Source organism: Ochotona curzoniae, unplaced genomic scaffold (genome assembly GCF_017591425.1).
Source record: "Ochotona curzoniae isolate NIBS_2020 unplaced genomic scaffold, NIBS_Ocur_1.0 contig_2318, whole genome shotgun sequence".
NCBI lineage: Eukaryota > Metazoa > Chordata > Mammalia > Lagomorpha > Ochotonidae > Ochotona > Ochotona curzoniae.
The window spans coordinates 8,781,337-8,800,821 of record NW_024465419.1 but is presented as its reverse complement, the minus strand read 5'-3'; the positions used below and the strand labels follow the sequence as shown (position 1 = coordinate 8,800,821).

General features: G+C 43.1%; 1 protein-coding gene across 1 annotated transcript in view; it reads left to right on the top strand.

Moving 5' to 3' along the window:
• Nucleotides 1-207: 207 nt before the first annotated feature.
• SPIDR (scaffold protein involved in DNA repair) overlaps nt 208-19,485 on the top strand; it is a 364,582-nt gene continuing 345,304 nt past the window's right edge. The window contains exon 1 of the mRNA XM_040972593.1: nt 208-263. Within this exon, the coding sequence (XP_040828527.1) occupies nt 231-263 (33 nt within the window). The 5' untranslated portion in view covers nt 208-230. The remainder of the gene's footprint in view (nt 264-19,485) is intronic.

Genomic DNA, 19,485 nt, shown 5'->3' with positions numbered 1-19,485 from the left:
AGCCCCTGAGTCCATCTCCTCACGAAACCAGCTCAGGTCGCGCAGGCGCATCGCGGCGGCGACCGGGCCCGGAGAAGCTCCGCCCCGCGCCTCAGCGTCCTCCAATCGCTGCGCGCGGTGGCGCCTCAGCGTCCTCCAATCGCTGCGCGCGGTGCGGCGCGCCCTCGGGGAGCGGCGGCGCGCGTTTTCCGGAGAGGGCGGCCTGGCCGAGCGGCGGCGCGCGCGGGGAGATGCCCCGTGGCGTCCGCGCTGGTGGACTCAAGGTACGCGGTGGGGCCGGAGCCCAGGCTGTGGTTCTGCCCGGTTCGGTCCCCTTCTCGCCGGGACCTGGAGGGCGGGAGGTGTTCGCGCTGTTCCGGCCAGGAAGGGGTTGCGGAGAGACAGCCGTCAGCCCGGCCCCTGCCCTGGCTGGCGCTCGCCCTTTCCGGGCCAGGTGGGCTCCTCCGAGTGCAGTCTTGGAAGGAGTGCGTGAGACACGTCCACCCTCGCCGCTGGTGGCTCTTCCTGGAGTTGTCTCTCTTCACCTCTATCGTTTCCTGTCCCAGGACAGCGGCGGCACAGCCAGTTTTCCCAACACATTTCTGTTTTGCCACACTTTGCTTTGCACCCTAAACTTTCTGTGGATCCTTCTCTGCCCGCCGCAGTGGGAGAGGCGCCTGGAGCCTGTGGCGCCCCAGTCCCCGGGACCAGCGCCTGTCGCAACTTGTAGGCGTCCTTGGGTGAATGGTACTCGAATGGTGCCACCTCTAAATAAAGACATCCTTTTCGTTCTGTTAATTGTGCCTGCCCTTTTACACAACCCCTTCTAAGTTCTTCATTTACATAGATTTGCCCCGTACAAAAAGATTCAGAAGTGTCTCCTCTTTGCTATTCCTATTATCCAGAAACTTTCCGAAAAGTAACACACACACACACACACACACACACACACACACACACACACAGACTCGGCTTCCTTATCTGTGCCATCCCCCACTCTTCCAGTTGTCAGACCACACTGTCAATCTTATAACTGATTTCAGGGACTAAAACCTGTTTCAACCACGACACATCCCGATTTCAAAATAGTAAGATGCGGGGGAGAATGAAGGGAACCTGTGCAGTGGTGAAGTCTAGTGCAGATTTCCTCTGGCACTGCAGCATCTGGCATCTTTGTTCCTGTTCCTCGCGCACCGCTGCCTAATCACCTCTGTACACTGTCACCCTGCCACATCCTAAGGGATCTTTCTTCTAGTTTTCCTTCAACAATCTTTTACCTTGATGTTAACTGTAATTGTTTTATAAATGACATTCCAAGCTGCATTGAACCTCTGCTGTGAGCTGAGCCAAATGCAGTTTACCTCAAAACCATGCTGCTTGCACCCTGAGCTCACCAGGCCCTGCCACCCCAGCTTAGAATTCTTAATATTTTTGACTGAATGTTTATTCTGTCATTTTTGAAGTCTGTTTCTCGTTTTCACTGCTTGTACTGAAGCAGCTCACAGCAGATGTCATTGCCTCACAGTGTCTGAGGGTCATGAATGTGAAAGCCACTCTAGGTCTAGATCAAGGCATCCCACAAGGTTGCCATCCAATGCAAGGTTCTTGGAGCTGGAGGATCCACCCGCAGGCTCCCTGGGGTGGCTGTGGGCTAGTCTCAGTTTCTTGCCGTTTCCACAGGGCAGCTCACAGCACACAGCATGGCTTTCTTAAGAGCAAGAGAGAGAACCACTGGGGCAAGAGGTCCTAGTATTTTTTTTTTTAAGATTTATTTATTTATTTTTTTATTGGAAAGGCGGATATACAGAGAGGAGAGACAGAGAGGAAGATCTTCCATCCGATGATTCATTCCCTGGGCGGCCGCAACGGCTGGAGCTGAGCTAAGTCTCCCACGCGGGTGCAGGGTTCCAAAGCTTTGGGCCGTCCTCTGCTGCTCTCCTGGGCCACAGGCAGGGAGCTGGATGGGAAGTGGGGCCGCCGGGATTAGAACCGGTGCCCATATGGGATCCTGGTCATGCAAGGCGAGGACCTTAACCACTGTGCCATCGCGCCGGGTCCCTGGTGTCTTTTATAACCTAACTTCAGAAGTGACATGCCATCTCTTGCCCTTCATGACACAGACCAAGTTGGCACAAAGCATGGGTGACTAGAGTATGAATGGCAAGTGGTGAGCGTTGGCAGGGGCCATTTGGGAGGCTGTCTACTATAAAGGTTTTGTTCTAGGAATTTCTTTTTGATTTCTGTCACCCTATGTTAGACTGAAAGTACTGCAAGCTCACAGTGCTGATATGTGTCATCTTTTACATGCTGCCACTGCATCTTCAGGTATGATGTTCCTGTAGATGCCATTCTCATGTTGTCATTCCTCTGCTTAATGATTGTTTTTCCTTCTTTTTGAATATGTAATAATTTATTTCATATTTATCTGTGGTAAGGACTTTGTATGTATTAACTCATTTGGGGTTTTTTAAAATTTATTTGTTTTTATTGGAAAATCAGATATACAGAGAGGAAGATTTTCCATCCATTGATTTATTCCTCAAGCGGCTGCAAGGCCAGAGCTATGCTAATCCAAAGCCAGGAGCCAGGAACAACTTCCGGGTCTCCCATGGGGTGCAGGGTCCCAAGGCTTTGGGCCGTCTTCAGCTGCTTCCCCAGGCCACAAGCAGGGAGCTGGTAGGGGAGCGGACTGCCGAGATTAGAACCAGCACCCACATGGGATCCTGGCATTATGCAAAGCGAGGATTCTAGCCAGTAGACTACTCTGCTGGACCCAACTCAGTTTTTTAAGCAGACCTATGTGCTAAGTATTGTTAATCTCTTTTATAAACAAAATTTCATTCTGTTTGAAAGGTAACACTATGGAGAGAGACAAGGAGAGAGCTCTTTTATTCACTGGTTTACTTCCCAGTGGCTGCAGGTTGTTCGGGTGTCTCATGTGGGTATAAGGACCAAAGTACTTGTGCCAGCTAACACTGCTTTTGCAGGTTCATCAGTATGGAGCTGTATCAGAAGCGGAACCGGGACTTGAACTGGTGCTGGCATTGCAGGCACTGGCTTTGTGTGCTACACCTCAGTGCTGGCTCCTATTACTCTTATTTTATTGATGAGGAAACTGAGGCCCAGCAGAGAAGGTCCAGCGTCACACATCAATTCAGTGAAGAAGCTAGGGTTTATACCTGGGAGATCTGCCCCAGATCTTGGTTTGTTCAAGTTCTCATAGTCTGTTGTTCATAGCTTCCGTAATGTATGCATTAGCCATGTAGCTTTGTTCATTATTTATCCTCTGTGTAAACCAGACTGCTCTTGTTGCTGTACTTGTCCCGCCTCTGGGTGTTAGCTCATGGTCTGAGTTTGGAATAGTGTCATTTCTCCTGTTTCTGCTTATTGAAATCCTAATCATTATTAAATCCCACCTTGCCCCTTGTCACTTCAGTAATAAGTGAGCTTTCTTCATTTCATGGAATTCTGTTATTCTTCCTCAGTTTCACGTCCTGTCTTAGGTTTCTATGTCTGTGCCTTTGTTCTTTAAATGTGGATGTTGTAAGATTGATTGCTATCCTTTGAGTCCCGGAGGGGCTGGTGGTGTGGCATAGAACCTGTGATGCCAGTCTCCTCTGTGGGCACTGGTTTATATCCTGGCTACTCCAATGTTGGATCATTTTCCTGCTAATGTGCCTGGGAAAGAAGCAGGGAATGGTCCACATACTTGAATCCCTGAATCCTTGTGGAAGATTCAGATGGAGTTCCAGGCTCCTGGCTTCAGCCTGGCCCAGCCAGGCCTGGCCATTGCAGCCATTTGTGAAGTGAACCAGCTGGTAGAAGATCTCTCTGTGTGTCTCATCCTCTGTTTATAACCTTATCTTTCAAATAAATTAACTTCTACAGACTTGTTTTCTTTGAAAGAATTGCACAGCAAGAGAGAAAGAGAAGGGGGAATACAGACAGATGCACTCCTTAGATGTCTGCAGTGGTCAGAGCTGGAGCAGGGTGAAGCAAAGGGCATTACCTGAGTCTCCCAAGTGTGTGGCAAGGGCCCAAGTACTTGAAACCACTTGCTGCTACCTTTCCAGGCCACGAGCAGGGAGCTGAATCGGAAGTGAAACAGAGCTGGGACACATACCAGTGTCCATGAGGGGTGCTAGTGTCACAAGCAGTGTTGTTAGCCATTACATCACGTTAGCTCCATCTTTATTATTATTTTTTAAAGATGTCTTGGTTAACAGCCCCAGATCTAAAAGCACCTGACTTTGTAATGTTAGGTAAGCAGCATAGATTTTTCTTGAGTCTTAGGTGAAAGTTAATATGATGGATTAAGGTGGTCGGATGGAAAATAAAGTGGAAAAAGGACTGTGTTTTTATGTTATAAAAGAAAGATGAGATTTAGGCTCTGGAAGTGGAAAGATGAAGTGGGGAAATCCATGGTGACTCAGAAGTTAAGCCTGTGGAGATCGGAAAAGTTGTGACTGCAGCCTACCTGATAGTTGTGTGAAATGTCTGCCTTGGGGAGAGAGGACGGCCAGTTGCCCAAGAACTGGGAGGATCTCCATCCTTCCTTTCCCCTCTCCTGTCCTCCACAGGTAGCTCCTGCTTTAGCCCCTCTAAGCCAACAAGCCAATTACGAACACGAGTACTTCCCTTCCTGTCCAGCTGCTGACCTTTTGTTATCCTAGCTGCCTCTTGTATGGTTTTCTTCCTCCTCCTTCCCTTTGAAAAACTGTCTCTTGGCATTATAAAAGAGAAGTGAAGGGAGATTACCTCCTCCTGGAGATAGCTTTTGAGTTCTCACCACCAGAACCTATTTCTAAAAATTCATTTTATAAACAGTCTTATTATCTTCAATTTTTATTTGCCTTTGAAAGGCAGAGAGAAACATTCCTCTGCTGCCTCACTCCCCAAATGCAAGCCCCAGTGAGGGTCTTGTGCCAGGCCCTAAAGCAAAGTCAGGAAGGCAGTGCAGGTCTTTCATGTTCATGGCCGGGGCCTGTACACCTCACCTGCCACTTCCCAGTGTGCACGTCAGCAGAGAGCTGGAGTGTAGTACAGGAGCTCAGACTCGCAGCAGGTTCTGTGTCTATATGGGATACAGATGTCCCAAGTGGCAGCTCACGTGCTGTACCAAATGACTGCCCCAGGAGAGCTTTGTTCTGATGCTGCCTGTGTAAAGGCAGGCTTGACGTATGCATTAACTGAATTCTCTATACACATAGAAGGACACTTACAGTTTCTAATTGAAATGACAGATGCTCTTTTTTCAAGGAAGCTTTTTTTTTTTTTTTGCTTCTTTGAGTCAGAGGAAGGAACCAAAGGAAATAATAAAGACAGGAGGATTCACTTCCATGATGGGAACAGTGTTGGTTTTGTGAATAGAAACTTTCCTTCAGGGATTATAGAGAAGAACATAGTAGGTAAGACGTTAGCTCATTTTTACAGTAGTTGCTCTTTTTCTTTTAGGGAATGTGAACATTTGAGCTGTGGGGGTCAGTTGTAAAAAGAGTTGTGGGTCTGTCATGTGTATGTGTGTTTAAGTGTATGTATGTATGTAGAGAACTTGTGAGTGAGTAAGTGTCCACCAGTGGTCACCGAGGATATATTAGAAAATATGGAAGGAGATGCTTTCTGCCCCCTCTCCCTTTGCTTTGCAGTAGTCCCATAGGCTGGTGATTGGGTGTTGCTGTAAGGGTAGGAATCTTAGTGCATGGCACTCCTTAAGTACTTGACCACGGTGTGTACAGTGGTACAGAATGTGGACAGTGGTTATGAGGGAGCTAATGACTTCCACAGTGTGTGGGATTAAGCCCCACGGATTGCCAGATACTTAGAGCCTTCTCACAAGCTCACCAGGTGGGTGTGTGTTTGGCAGGTACTCTTTAGAGTTATTTATAGGCACTTTTATTTAAATGAGGTTATGAAGAATAAGCTGGAATCTTCATTTCTGGACCAAAACATGGGGGACAATCTTGCCATATTGCTTACTAGAGACTTTCCTTTCTGAGTAGTAATTTGTTTTAAAAATGGGAATGATGCCTGAGTTATAAGTTGGTATGAAATTGCAAGAATGTATAGGGTAAGGCATTGAGCATGGGAGTACTTGATAAATGTTAGTGATAAATGTCAGTGAGACACCATAATAATGAAAGAAATTATGTGAAGAGGAGATAATTGTACTTTCCTGCTTTGCCTCAAGATGACGCTAACGTCGCGTCCTGTCAGCTTGTAAACGGCTGGAGAGAGGCCTTAGTTCTGAGGCTGTTCAGGGAGGCCTTCTGTTCTCTTGGCAGCAGTACCATACAGTGCCAGTCAGAGAGCTCAGTGGCTGCACTTGATGGTTTATTGGTGGCTGTACTCAGAGTTCATCTAGTTAGTACTGACTTTTTAGTCTTGAAGTTGAAAGGAAACAACGTGCGTTTTCTGAAGAATTTCTGTATATCAAATAGATCACATAGAGGACCTCACTTAAGGGGAAATGTATTTTTCTCTTTCACCAGAAGAATGCGTGCTTACAGATCGGGAGAACAGGGTGAGAAAGGTTGCCATGAAAACCAGGAATTCTTGCCTTACTCTTTCCCTTTATCTTTATTGAGATGATTGTAAGCCCACCTAGGGTCGTGAGGCGTGACTCAGAGAGCTCTCATGTGCCCATCCAGTTTCCCTCAGTGGCAATGCTTTGGAGATCTGTAACACAATATGTTGACATGAATATGATTGTTCTTAAATTTCCACAGGAGTTCACAGCTTAGTCTGATTTGAATGTTATTGCAAAACTACCGTTGGTTGAGTGGCTTATAAAGAACAGTGGCTTAAGAAGAACTATTCTTCAGGTTGTGGAGGCTGCGCAGTGCTAGGCCAAAGCACAGATGGATTCTGTAGGTGGTAAGGGTCCGTTGATTCAGGAACAGCTGTCTCCTCCCTGTGTCCTCACAAGGTGCAAGGGGTGGGGGAGCTCGCTGGGTGTCTAAGAAGGGCACTCGTTGTGTTTGCTGTAGAAAACCTCCCCAAGGCTCCACCTCGGAGTTACGAGTTTAGGTATGGACCATAGCAGTTGCAAATGACTTTATCATATGTGTATGCAGGTGCCTCCACCACCGCAGTCAAAATACTGATGAATTCTGTCAAGTCGGCATCCCTTTTACAGTCAGCCCCTCACTGCCTAGAGCTGCCTCCTCTCATTCCTGAAGCCACTAATTTGTTCATCATTATAAACATTTTATCATTTCAAAAATGTTGTATAAAAGGAATCATACAATATGAGTGTGTCCAGATTTTTTTTCCCCACTTAGTATACATCCTTGGAGATTTATCCAGATTGGGCATACTGGCAGTTCCTTCATTTTCAGTCATTTGTAGAAAGAATGTGACACGGTTTTTCTTAACATTGCACTGTTGCAGGACATCTGGTGTGTTTCTGCATTTTGTCTGTGGTGAATACAACTGCTTTGAAGATTTCTGCAGAGGATTTATTTGTGAACATGAATTTACATTTCTCAGACATATGTCCGAAAGTGTCCTTGACAGAAAATATGGTAATCCTTTGCTGAGTTTGATAAGAAACTGTCAGACTTTTCAAAATTGCTTGTGAGATTTTGTAGTCCCTTGGGCATTGCGTTTCTGTTTCACAGATAAAATGTACGGTCCAGTGGTTTTGGTTTTTAGTATATTCACAGCAATTGTATCAGTGTTTCTAGGTTTGGCACATTTTTATTAGCCCAGAAGTCTCTCCTCCTGGTGTCTTTAAAAAATTCAATTATCAGCTAATAGACATTTAGATGACTTCCATTTTTTTTTAAAGATTTATTTTTATTATTTTTTTATTGGAAAGGCGGATATACAGAGAGGAGAGACAGAGAGGAAGATCTTCCATCCGATGATTCACTCCCCAAGTGAGCACAACAGCCAGTGCTATGCTGATCTGAAGCCAGGAGCCTCTTTCAGGTCTCCCACGCGGGTGCAGGGTCCCAAAGCTTTGGGCCGTCCTCGACTGCTTTCCCAGGCCACGGGCAGGGAGCTGGAAGGGAAGCGGGGCTGCCGGGATTAGAACCGGCGCCCATATGGGATCCTGGGCGTGCAAGGCGAGGACCTTTAACCACTTGCGCCACCGCTCCGGGCCCATAGATGACTTCCATTTTGCACTTTAGTTTTTCTTTTTCCTGAGTATTTTTTTCATACTGTTATGAGTTCATTTTAAAAAAATTTAGCTTTATTTGAAAGGCAGATTTAGAGAGAGAAGGAGAGACAGAGATCTTCCATCTGCTGGTTTGCTTCCCAAATAGCCACAGTGGCTGAAGCTGGTCTGGTTCGAAGCCAGAAAAGAGAAATAGAGAGAGCTCTTCTACCTATTGGTTCACTCCGCAAATGCCTGCAGTAGCTAGAACCAGCCTGGACTGAAGCCAGGAGCCAGCAACTCCATCCAATGGTCCCCTGTGATTGGCAAGGGTCCTAGCGCCTGAGCCGTCACCTGCTCCCCTCCAGGCTGTGCTTTACCAGGAAGCTGGATCAGAAGCACAGGCAGGACCCCGTAGAGTGCAGGGGTGACAAGTGCTGGGACCACGGTGCTGCACACCCCTCTCCGCTGTCTCTTAACATCCATTTTACTTTAAGTGATTGAGGTTAAAATATGAGTGGGGTAGAATTGGAGATAAGGATATTCAAGGCACACAGACGTGTTTGGGAAAAATAAGTTAAAATGTAACTATTCTTACTATACCAATAATTTTATTCCATTATATAAGTAATGGTCAGAAAGGGTAATGGGTTAAGATGGAGGGAGGAAACATTTGAGTATATCAGAGAAATAGGTTTTTAAAAAGTCAGCCATAAAGAAAAAGTATGAAATATTTTAAGATATTTTGTGAACTTGCCTTGAAGTTTGTGCTCTGAGTGTCACTGCCCTTTGCCATTGCCCTTTAAGGTGATTTAAAATGTTCGCTGGCTTCTAAGCACTGGTTGTGCCTTGTGGAGAGTAGCTAGCTGCCCAACCATGTTTTTTGAAAACTGTGTAGCTAATTGATTATCAGTGTTTCATATTTTATATAACCAGCAGGGGGAGCACTTGTGTTCCTTTTGGAGCTAAGACCAAACTAGTTTGTGCAATCTTGCCGTAGTTTCAGAATCATTCTCCTGATGGTATAATATATTAATTTTAAGGCTGCTGGAAAGTAAAGAATTCAATGGAAAAATCAAACAAAAGCACATATTCAGATAGGGCGACCATTTTGGTATAGTTCTTGCTAGTGTTTTTTTTTTCCTGCAAATATTTATCGTAACAGTTAGAAAATTGACACATTATTTGAAAATTAAATATCTCAAGTAATACATAAATATGTTATTTGAAAATAAATCTGAGCTCTGTTCTAGTAACATCAAAATTAGGACGAAGTTTTCCATTGGCTTCTCTTCAATTGTGAGTTTTAATTGCTGTTCTGTTAAATAAAAAAGGAGCAGAGTAATTTTTTATTGTAAGGTGGTAAGTATGAAAAAGGTATGCAGTCATAAGACTCACATAAGGTAGGAAATTCTTAAAAACAGTTGCTGGTATTATGGTGCCTAGTATACAATGTAATATTTAATAAATATTTTAGAATAAATCAAGAGTGGGACTATGATACCTTTCTGTTTATTTTGTTATAATGTTAGGAGAATAAATTGAAAGAGAAAATTCTGTTACAGTTTGTAGGTACATATGAACAGTTTTTAAATTTCTAAGCAAGTTTAATTAGCATTTGAGTTCTGGATTATATTTTATATTTCTTAAGAGCAATTGCCCAGGAACAAGAGTATGTAACATTGTGTGTCCTAGGGCTATTTCATTAGTTAAAGAGAGAAACCGCTTAGTCCCTGAGTTCTGGTTGCAGTTTTACCAAGAGGCCAAAAATATTTCTCTTTGTATGTTACCTCTGTAAGACTTTCAGTATTTTGAAGCAGTTTGTAAAATCTGATGTTCTGCTCTTTACACATTAGTAGAATGTTAATAGCGAGTATACATCTGTAAATGTGCAATTATATGTTAACCAACGGGAAATCATTTAGGTGAGAGGTTGTAAGAAAAATTGTGATGGCTAGGAAACTGAGCCTGATATTCATGTGGACAAATCTGTGTAAGTCTGTTGGGGAGGCGATGAACCAGTTAGACGGGGTCCAGGTGAGGGAAAGTTTTTCTTTAATTTATTTTTTAATAAAAGAAACTTCATCACACTTGAATAAGGAGCTGTGTGGTAGAAGTGATCTCGATTGAGACAGATTGGAATCTTGAGTTCAGTTCATGTTTACTTCTCTGTACTTCTCTGAAGGATTTCCTTATAGATGCAAACCACTGGGATATAAGACATTACAGCATTGTAAGTTTCCTCTTCTTTCTTCTTCTTTTTTTTTTTTTTTTAAACCTAATGTAGTTCCTAACATTCTTCTAACTGACAGGGTATACTTTGTTCTAGTGGGGGAAAAATATTTGAAGCATTCTCAGAGAAGCTTGTGGTTTTGAATTTGATCCTAAGACTGCATGTTTAGTTTACGTATTAAGATTCATTTCTAATCCACTGTGCTCAGCACGAGTTTTGAAATTCTAATACAGGAAGCAGCAGAGATGGCAGTTAATGCGGATTCTTGAGTCTTTCTTCCAGATTCTCACATGTGACTTTGGGAACCTATGTACTTGTAAATGTGTCCTTGTTGATCCTCATGTACATAGTCCTTAGGTAGTAGTAAAAATGATTATTTGTATATGTAAATGCACATTATTAAATAGATCTAAATAATAATTTTCTTTATTTTATTTTACAATGATTTCCTGTTTTAATTATTTCGAAGTATATAGTTTTGGGGCACTAGTGAATTAGCATTTCTTTTTTACTTTCAACCAAAGATATTTTTAATTGTGTTTTAATTGTATTTTAAGATTTTTAAAAATTTCCTTTTATGACATGGTTTCATAGGCTCTGGGATTCTCCAACCCTTTCCCATGCCCTCCCCCTGTGTTGGAGTCCTCCACATTGTTGCAGTAGTACAGTTCATATCCAGAATGTTGTAACCGGTTCCTTGATGTGACAATTTTGGTATAATGCCTTTGTGTAGCAGACTTATAGATGGGGGCAGTGCTGTTCCGAAAATGATCTTGGTAATGCAAGTGGTTGCAGTTCCTGTGCATTCTGTCCAGCATGTGTTGTTTTCTGTTTTGTTGTGTTGTTTTGATTTTCTGTTGGTAATTATCATGCTGGATATAAGTACTATTTCATTTTGGTTTTGATTTGAAGGTTTCCCTAATGATTAGTGTGTATATTAAGTGTCTTTCTGTTGACTTCCAGGTGTTCTTAATCTGTGCCGGATACTAGACGCCTATTAGATGTATTATTTGCAAATGTTTCTCCCATTGCTCAAATTTTCTTTTTACTGTCTTTACAGTGTCCTTTATATCTTTTGTCAGTGATGCTTTTGTGTCATATGTACAGGAACAACTGATGAAGATTCATTTGTGCCTTGTCTTTAAAGATCGGTTTGACAGAGTGAGAAAGACAGAGAGGGGAGAAGGAGAGACATATTATCCAGGGCTAGGCCAGGCTGAAGTCAGGGGCTTGTAATTCCATCTGGTTCTCCCACATGGGTACTCTGTGCATGAACAGGGAGCTAGGAAGGAGTCTGGTGCCCACCCACACGCAGCTTAACCTGATCCTGGCTTAATGCTAGCCCCCTGTGCTTACTTGTAAATTATTTACTGTTACATGTAGTCTTGATCAGTTTTGAATTAGTTTTTATGTATTTTGTGTATTCTTTTGTATGTGATTTCAATTGTCTCAGAAACCATTTTTTTTTTCTGCTTTTTGAATAGTCTTAAAATGCTTTTCAACAGTCTGTTGGCCGTAGATGTATGAGCTTCGTTCTGGACTGTGAATTCTGTTTCAATGAATAGGTCTTTTGTTGTGCCAGTACAATATTGTTTTGATTATTATAACCTTATAGTACATTTTAAAACTGGAATATGAGTTCTCCAGATTTCTTTTCTTTTGATGATTAATTTGGACATTCAAGACTCCTAAATTTATAAATTTTAGGATAACATTTTAGAATTGTGTACTAGAGGTTTTTGAGATTACATCGAGTTAATGTGTTACACTGAGTCTGTAGAGGGCTTTGTGTGGTGTCGCCGCCTTAATAATAATAAATCCATCTATGAACACAAGATGTTCTTCCATTTATTTTTAAATTTCTTTCAGCAGTGTTTAATGATTTTCCATGTAGAAATATTTTCCTTGGTGGAATGTTTATTGCTGGGGTTTTGAAGTACAGCAGATTTTTATGTGTTTACCTTATATCTTGCAAGTTTTCTGAATTTATTAGCTCCAGTAGATTTGTGTGGGCTCATTTGTATCCCATATATAAGACCATATCATCTGCATTTAGAGATCATTTTACTTCTTCCTTTGAAATTTGGATGCTTTTATTTCTTGCCTAGTTGTTTTGGCTAGAACATCCAGTACCATGTTAAATGAAGTGGCCAAAGTGGTTACCCCTGTTACCCATAGAAAAGCATTTTGCCATGTGAAGAAATTGACTTATATTTAGTTGTTGAATGTTTTTATGATGAGAGGGTATTGGATTTTTAAAAATCTTTTTCTGCATTAATAAATTATCTGGGTTTTTTTTTTTGTTTTGTTTTGTACTACTAATGTGATATGTTATAGTCATTGATTTTAAGATATTGAGTCGCTTATGTATGCCTTATGTAGATCCCGGTTGGTGATGATGTATACTGCTGTTAGATGTGCTGCCAGATTTAGTTTGCTAGTATTTTGCTGAGAATTTTTTTTTCTATTTTCAGGAAGGATATTGGGTTTATAGCTTTCTTGCAATATGTTTATCAGCTGATTCTTAGTGTATGCTGTCCTCAGAAGAGCTAGGTATATTCTCTTACATTTTTTAAATGTTTGATGGCATTCACTAGTGAATTTATCTAGTTCTGAAGTTTCCTTTGTTGGGAGGCTTTTGGTTATTGATTTGATCGCTTGTTGATATGTTCAGATTTTGTGTTTCTTCTGGAGTCACTTTTGATGGTTTCTACATTTCAGGAATTTATTTAGTCTGAGTTCTCTTATTTCTGTTTAATTTTTAAATCAATATCTTCTTAGGTTTAATAGTAATTCTAATACTTTCTGTTTAATATAAATCTTCTATTTAAAAAATATATTTGTTTTTATTTAAAAGGCAGGTTTTATAGAGAGAGGAGGAGAGGCAGGGAGAAAGACCTTCTGTCTGTTGGTTCACTCCCCACATGGCCACAATGACTGAACTTAGCCAATCCAAAGCCTGGAGCTAGGAGCTTCCTCTGTTCTCTCATATGGGTGTAGGGGCCCAAGGACTTGGACCATCCTTCTCTGTTTTCCCAGGCCACTTGCAGGGAGCTGGAATGGAAGTGGAACAGTCTTAACATAAATTGGTGCCCATATGGGCTGCTGATGCAGTTGGGGGACTGGCCCCCCTATATAATTTTCTTCAATTTAAAGTTATTAATTTTATGTCTTTCAATGAAGCACTTTTTATTATTTGTTTTGTTGATTCTCTCTATTATTATATCTCTAGTCTGTTTCTGTGTGAGTGTGCGTGTGCACTGGCTAGCCTTAGATCTAGCTTCTTCTTTTTCCCATTCATTCTTTAGTGTGTAATTTTAGGTTGTTCATCTTGGGGGTCTTTTTACCTCGTTAACCTTAGTGTTTGCAGCTGTGAATGTTTCTGGGTGCATTGTATCTACTAGATTTTGGTATGTTGTACTTTAATTTTCCTTTCTTTGAAATGTTTTTCTTATTGGCTTTATAATATCTAATTTTTCTTTGAGTCACTATCTGAAGTGTGTTTTTTAAACTTCTACTTATTTGTGTATGTCCCAGTTTTCTTTGTGTTGTTGATTTCTAGTTCCATTCCACTATGATCAAAGAAGACATTTTGTATGATTTCATAATTTTGGGATATACTTTGTTATATACTGACTCCTTTTTTTGACATACCTGTAGTATCTGTTAGAGAATATTCCCTGTGCATTTGAGAAAAAGTTTTATTTTGTTGGTGTTGAGTACAATATTATATTTTTATAAAATTTAGTCATTCTGTGGTATTTCCTTATTAACTTTCTGGTTTTGTTGAGTATATGATACTGAAGTCCCTGACTATGGTGGGATTGTCAGATTTTCCCTTTCATTCTATCAGTTTTTGTGTGATATATTCCAAGCCTAAATTAATAGATGTGTTTAAGATTGATATTTCTTCTTGATAGATTAATCTTTTATTTTTAAAAAGATTTATTTATTAATTTTGAAGGGAGTTATGCATGCTTACACACAGACACATACTCACACACACACACTCACACACACGGGGGAGGAGGGAAGTGAGGGAGAGAGAGAGAACGAGAGAAAGTATTTTTCATCTGCTGAATAACTCCCCAGTGGCCATAGTGACTGGGACAGGAGCAGGCAGAAACCAGGAGCCTAACTGCATCTTGGTCTTCCACTGCCTTGCAGGGCACATTAATTGTGACCAGGAATTATTGGGGCAGCCAGGACTCTGTTTTTTGATCTTGGATGTGGATACCTGTTATTTTTGTTTGTTTGTTTGTTTCTTCTTCAACTTTTTTTGGTAATTGGTATTGTATGTCTTTTTTGTCTCAAGTAACAGTGATTATTTTAAAGTCCATTTTGTGTAATACTGGTATAGTCCCCCCAGGAATCTCTCTGTTACAATTATTTGCATAGATTATCTTTCTCCATCCTTCTGTCCTACTTTGAACTTTTTTTGCATGTGTTTTTGGACAAAAAATGACTGTTACAGATAGAATGTGTTTAAAGCTTGGTATTTTAATCCATTTTACAAAACTTGCCTTTTCTTTTTTTTTAATTATATTTAAAACTTGCCTTTTCAATGGAGAGTTTAATCCATTTATATTTAATTATTGTTAAGGATGTCTGCCATTCTGTTTTCTGCATGTTTTATGCTTTTTGTTCCTTAATTTTCCATTACTTCCTTTTTTTGTGTGTGATACATTATTGTTCTCTAGTGTGCTGTTTTATTCCTTGTTTCTTTTTCTCTTTTAGATTTTTCCCCCTCTTTGTTTTTCCTGGAGTTTGCATTGTATAATAACACAGTCTGAATTAATACCAACTTTGCTGAAGTAGCATATAAAAATTCTAAACTTGTATAGCTCCAAATTTTGTTTTATTTTCACCTGTATAAATCATAAATGCATTAGCAAAGACACATAGTTACTGGTTTATGTGTGTGAATTAAAAATTTTTTAAATTTCATGTTTTACTGTTTAAATGGTTGAGAGGGATGAAAATCCATGTGAGCCTCTGACTAGGGTCAGGAGGGTCCAGGTATGGAAGATGGTAGGTGCAACAAATGTTTCAGTGTTTTTTTTTTCTTCCTGTGTCTGCTCAGGGGGACGGGGAGGGGACCACTTTGTGCTGTCACACAGCACCCAGGGAAGGGGGATGGTTATTTGGTGAGGCCTTAGTGACCCTGATGTAAGGAAGAATGTGAGACATCTTTGGTGAGAAAGTCTTTCCAAAATCTACATGCTTAGTGTGTCCACAGACCCAGGCACTTGCTGCAAAGCTTGGCCAGGAGGCCCTTCCAACCTGGTCTACTTTCCATCCTCTGATGAGGCACTTGATGTTCTCTAGTACCCTAGATGATCTGGCTGTCATATTCCCCATGTGCATGTATGGGCACTGCACAAGCATCAGCAACTCAGGAGGCCCAGTCCCAATATATGCAAGCTGATGCTGGACCACATTACCTTGTGATTTTCCCTGTAGCTAGGATTTGGGTCCAGCAGTCTAGTTTGGCGGTCCCCCAAGAAACCTTACCTGGTGTGACCTCAGACTTGACTCTGGTATGCACCAATTTTGCACTAGTCAGTGCACATACCAGTAGATGCAGATGCCTGGTCAGTTTTGTCCCCAGCCCCAATTTCTCAGGTGAACTGATGGATGCTCCTGTGGCCTAGCCCATCCCAGCCTGCTACTGGCCTAGTCCTGATGAACACCAGCTGGCGCCACAGCCTAATCGGAATGACCCCCAATAATCCCAACAGGCCTGCCCCCGGCCCTGGTTATTGTACATGCCAGCATATGCTGCAGCCTAGTCCAGCCTGGCTTGCATCCCATCCAGCTTTCATGCATACTCATGCGTGCTGTGGCTTAGCCCAATCCACTCCTAGACCTGGTTCACACTTATGCTGATGGATGCTACTGCCTTGTGCAGCCTTGTCCACCCCCAACCCTGGCTCTCATGCTCACCAGCAGGAACTGTAACCTAAGAGGAGAGTGCCCACAGTTCTCCTGCCAGGCCTTCTTCTAACCCTGGGTCTTGTGCTTACCGGGGCTACTGCAGTCCAGCTTGACATGACTCACACTTGGTTCTGGTACTTGTCAGCAGGTCCTGTCATCTAACCCAGCCCGGAATGTCCCAAGACCCAGCCCACATGTCAGCTTACAGGTGCTACAGCTCTTCCTGGTTAGACCCACTCATGGTCCCAGCTCTCACACTTGTCGGTGGAAGCAGTAACCTAGCAGGGAAGCTCCTGAAATCCATACAAAGCCTGCTCCCAGCCCTGGATCTTGTGCATGTCAGTTGGTACTGCAGCCCAGTCTGGCATGGGTCAAGCCCCAGTCTTGGTGTTCACATTCAGTTGCTGCAAACTAGCTCAACTGGGCTCACCCTCAGTCCCACTTCTTGTCACTGGTTACAGCAACCTAACCCAGCCTGGCCTACCCTCAGCCCCAGCCCTCATGTGAACTAGTGTTGCAGCTCACCTTGGCCTGGTCTGCATTCTTGCCTGGCCCTAATTTGTTCCAGCATGTACTATGAACTGGCCCAGCTTAGCAACAGATGCAGTAATTTGGCCTGGCTTGGCCTGCTTTCAGTCCCAGTTCTTGTACTCATTGATGAGAGCTGCAACCTAGCAGGAGAGTTCCCAAAGTTCTCCTACCAGACTCGTTCTCAGTCCCAGATCTTGCATGTGCTGGTTGGTGTTGTGGCACATCCTGACATTTTCTGCATTCAGTCTTGGTGCTCACTGGTGGGTACTGAGGCCTAGCCCAACCAGCCCGTACCCATACCAGTGCTTGCTGGTGGGTACAACAGCCTAGTTCACCCTCGGATCTGGCTCTCATGTGAACTAGTGGGTGCTGAGGTCTAGCCAGCGCATCTTCTACACGGTTCTGGCTCTGGCAAGCACCACTGAGTCTTGGGGCCTAGCTCAGTCTGACCTGCCCCAGAGCCAGCCCACACACATGCTGGTGGATGCTGCAGCCTTGTACAGCCGTGGCTCTTATGCTCAGCAGAGGGAACTGAAATGTATTAGGGGAGTCCCCAGAGTTCTCCTACCAGGCCCATTTCTAGCCCAGATCTTGTGCGTGCCAGCTAGTACTTCAACCTAACCTGGGTTCTGGCATAGCCTGCCTGCCCAAACTTTTACTGGCCTCGTTCCACCCAGCGCAGCCCCCATCCCATCCTGTCTCTTGCATGTGCCAGCCGGTGCTGCAGCCTAGCCCAGCCTGGCATGCCTCTAGACCTGGCCAGCACACATGTACAGCACACAGTACTGTACAAGTACTGGCCTATCCCCAGCCTTGGATCTCACGCATGCCAGTGGGTGCTGTGGCTTTGCTTGGTACAGTCTGCCCTCAGTTGAAGTCTTTGCATATTCCAGCGGGTGGTGCAGCCTGGCCCAGCCTGACGCTGACTTCCTCCCAGCCCTGGCTCCCATGAATGTTGGTTAGTTCTGCAGTTCAGTCTGACACACCACATCACCACCTCCAGCTCTTGCACAAACCTATGAGTGCTTCAGTTTCATAAAGGTGAGCCAAGTCCCCTACAGGATCTGCCCTCAGATCCAGTTCTCTTGTATTCTGGTGAGTGCTGCAGCCCAGCCTGGCATGGCCCACCCCCAGCCCTGGCTCTCATGCTCACCAACAGGAGCTATAACCTAACAGGGGAATGCCCACAGTTCCCCTGCCAGACCTTCTTCTAACCTTGGATCTTATGCTTACTGGGGGCTACTGCAGTCCAGCTTGATATGACTCACACTCAGTATTCTGGTGAGTGCTGCAGCCAGCCTGGCATGGCCCATCCCCTGCCCTGATACTCGCAGTTGTGTACTGTGACCTAACCCAGCCATGCATGCTCCCAGCCCCAGCTTTTGTGTGCATTGACGGGTGACCCTACTTAGCCCAACCCGGGTCTCCCATATGAGCTGGTGACTTGTCCTCTGTTCCCCGCCCCGCCCCTCCCAAACCACACTATGTTAGCTCCCTTGACAATCTGTGAGTGCAGTGACCCCATCTGTGGAAGTCCTCACAAGTCACTCATCTGTCAAACATGCCTCAACAGCTACCCCTCCAGTATGTCCCCAGTCCCATTTCCCCAGCAGTCTGTAGTCCCCTGCTGTGTGGCAGCATGTGGTGTGTCTGGGGATCGCAGTGGTGTGTCCTGGCCCGATGTCCTTCATCTTCCACCATGTTGTGCTCTGTGGCAGCGCACAGTGTTCCCCACATATCTTAAATAAAAAATAAAAATAAATAAAATAGACAAATGCACTGGCGCACTTAGTTAACACAGACTTGGCATTAACCAGGTGCAGAATGCCCGCCAGTTATTGACTGCTTTTTGTCCACCAGTGTAACGCTTACCTAGGTACAAGGTAACTTAGGCAGGTGCCTACAATTGGGGTATTTTAAGCATTTGATTTTTAAATAATGGGAGGAAGACTTACAACCCGAGAATTGCAAGATTTCTGGCTTTTATATTTATGCTTATATATTTACTATTTTTTATGTGTATTGCTTTATGTTGTTATCTAGTATCTGTTCATTTCATCCAGATAATGTTTTTTAACATTTCTTGCAAGACGTTAATGCTAGTTGTAAACTTCCTCAGCTTCTGTTTATTTGGATGTTTATCAGTTTCTGTTTTATTTGTTAAGGGTAGTGTTAAGGATGGAGCTACGTTTTCCCCTCCAGCTCTTTGCATGCAGGTGTGTCATCCCACGGCTTACTGCTCTCCATGGTTTCTGACCAGAAATCTGTTCTCAGTCTTTATTGAGTGTCCCTTTTATGTAACTGTCACTTTTCTCTTGCTCCTTTGAAAATACTTTGTCTTGTGTGATCTTTATTAGTATGGGGGTTTTTGTGTGTGTGTTATCTTGTTTAGAATTTATTAGGCTTATTGCGTGCGTAGATTCACATCTCTCCCCAGGCTTTGGAAGTTGTCAGCCATTTCTGCATATATTCTCTAGGAGTTGTGGTATGAATATGTTGCTGTGCTCGGTGTTTTACAAGTCTCTTAAGTTCTATTTCCTCTTCACTCTTTTCCCTTTCTGTCTTTACTCTCAGTTGAATCTATCTTAAAATATACTGATTTTTTCCTTGTTTCTTCACTGAGTTTCCCTCTAGAATTTACATATGGCTCATTTGTATAATTTCTATTTAATAATCTTATTTTGCAAATTGACGTTCCTTCTTC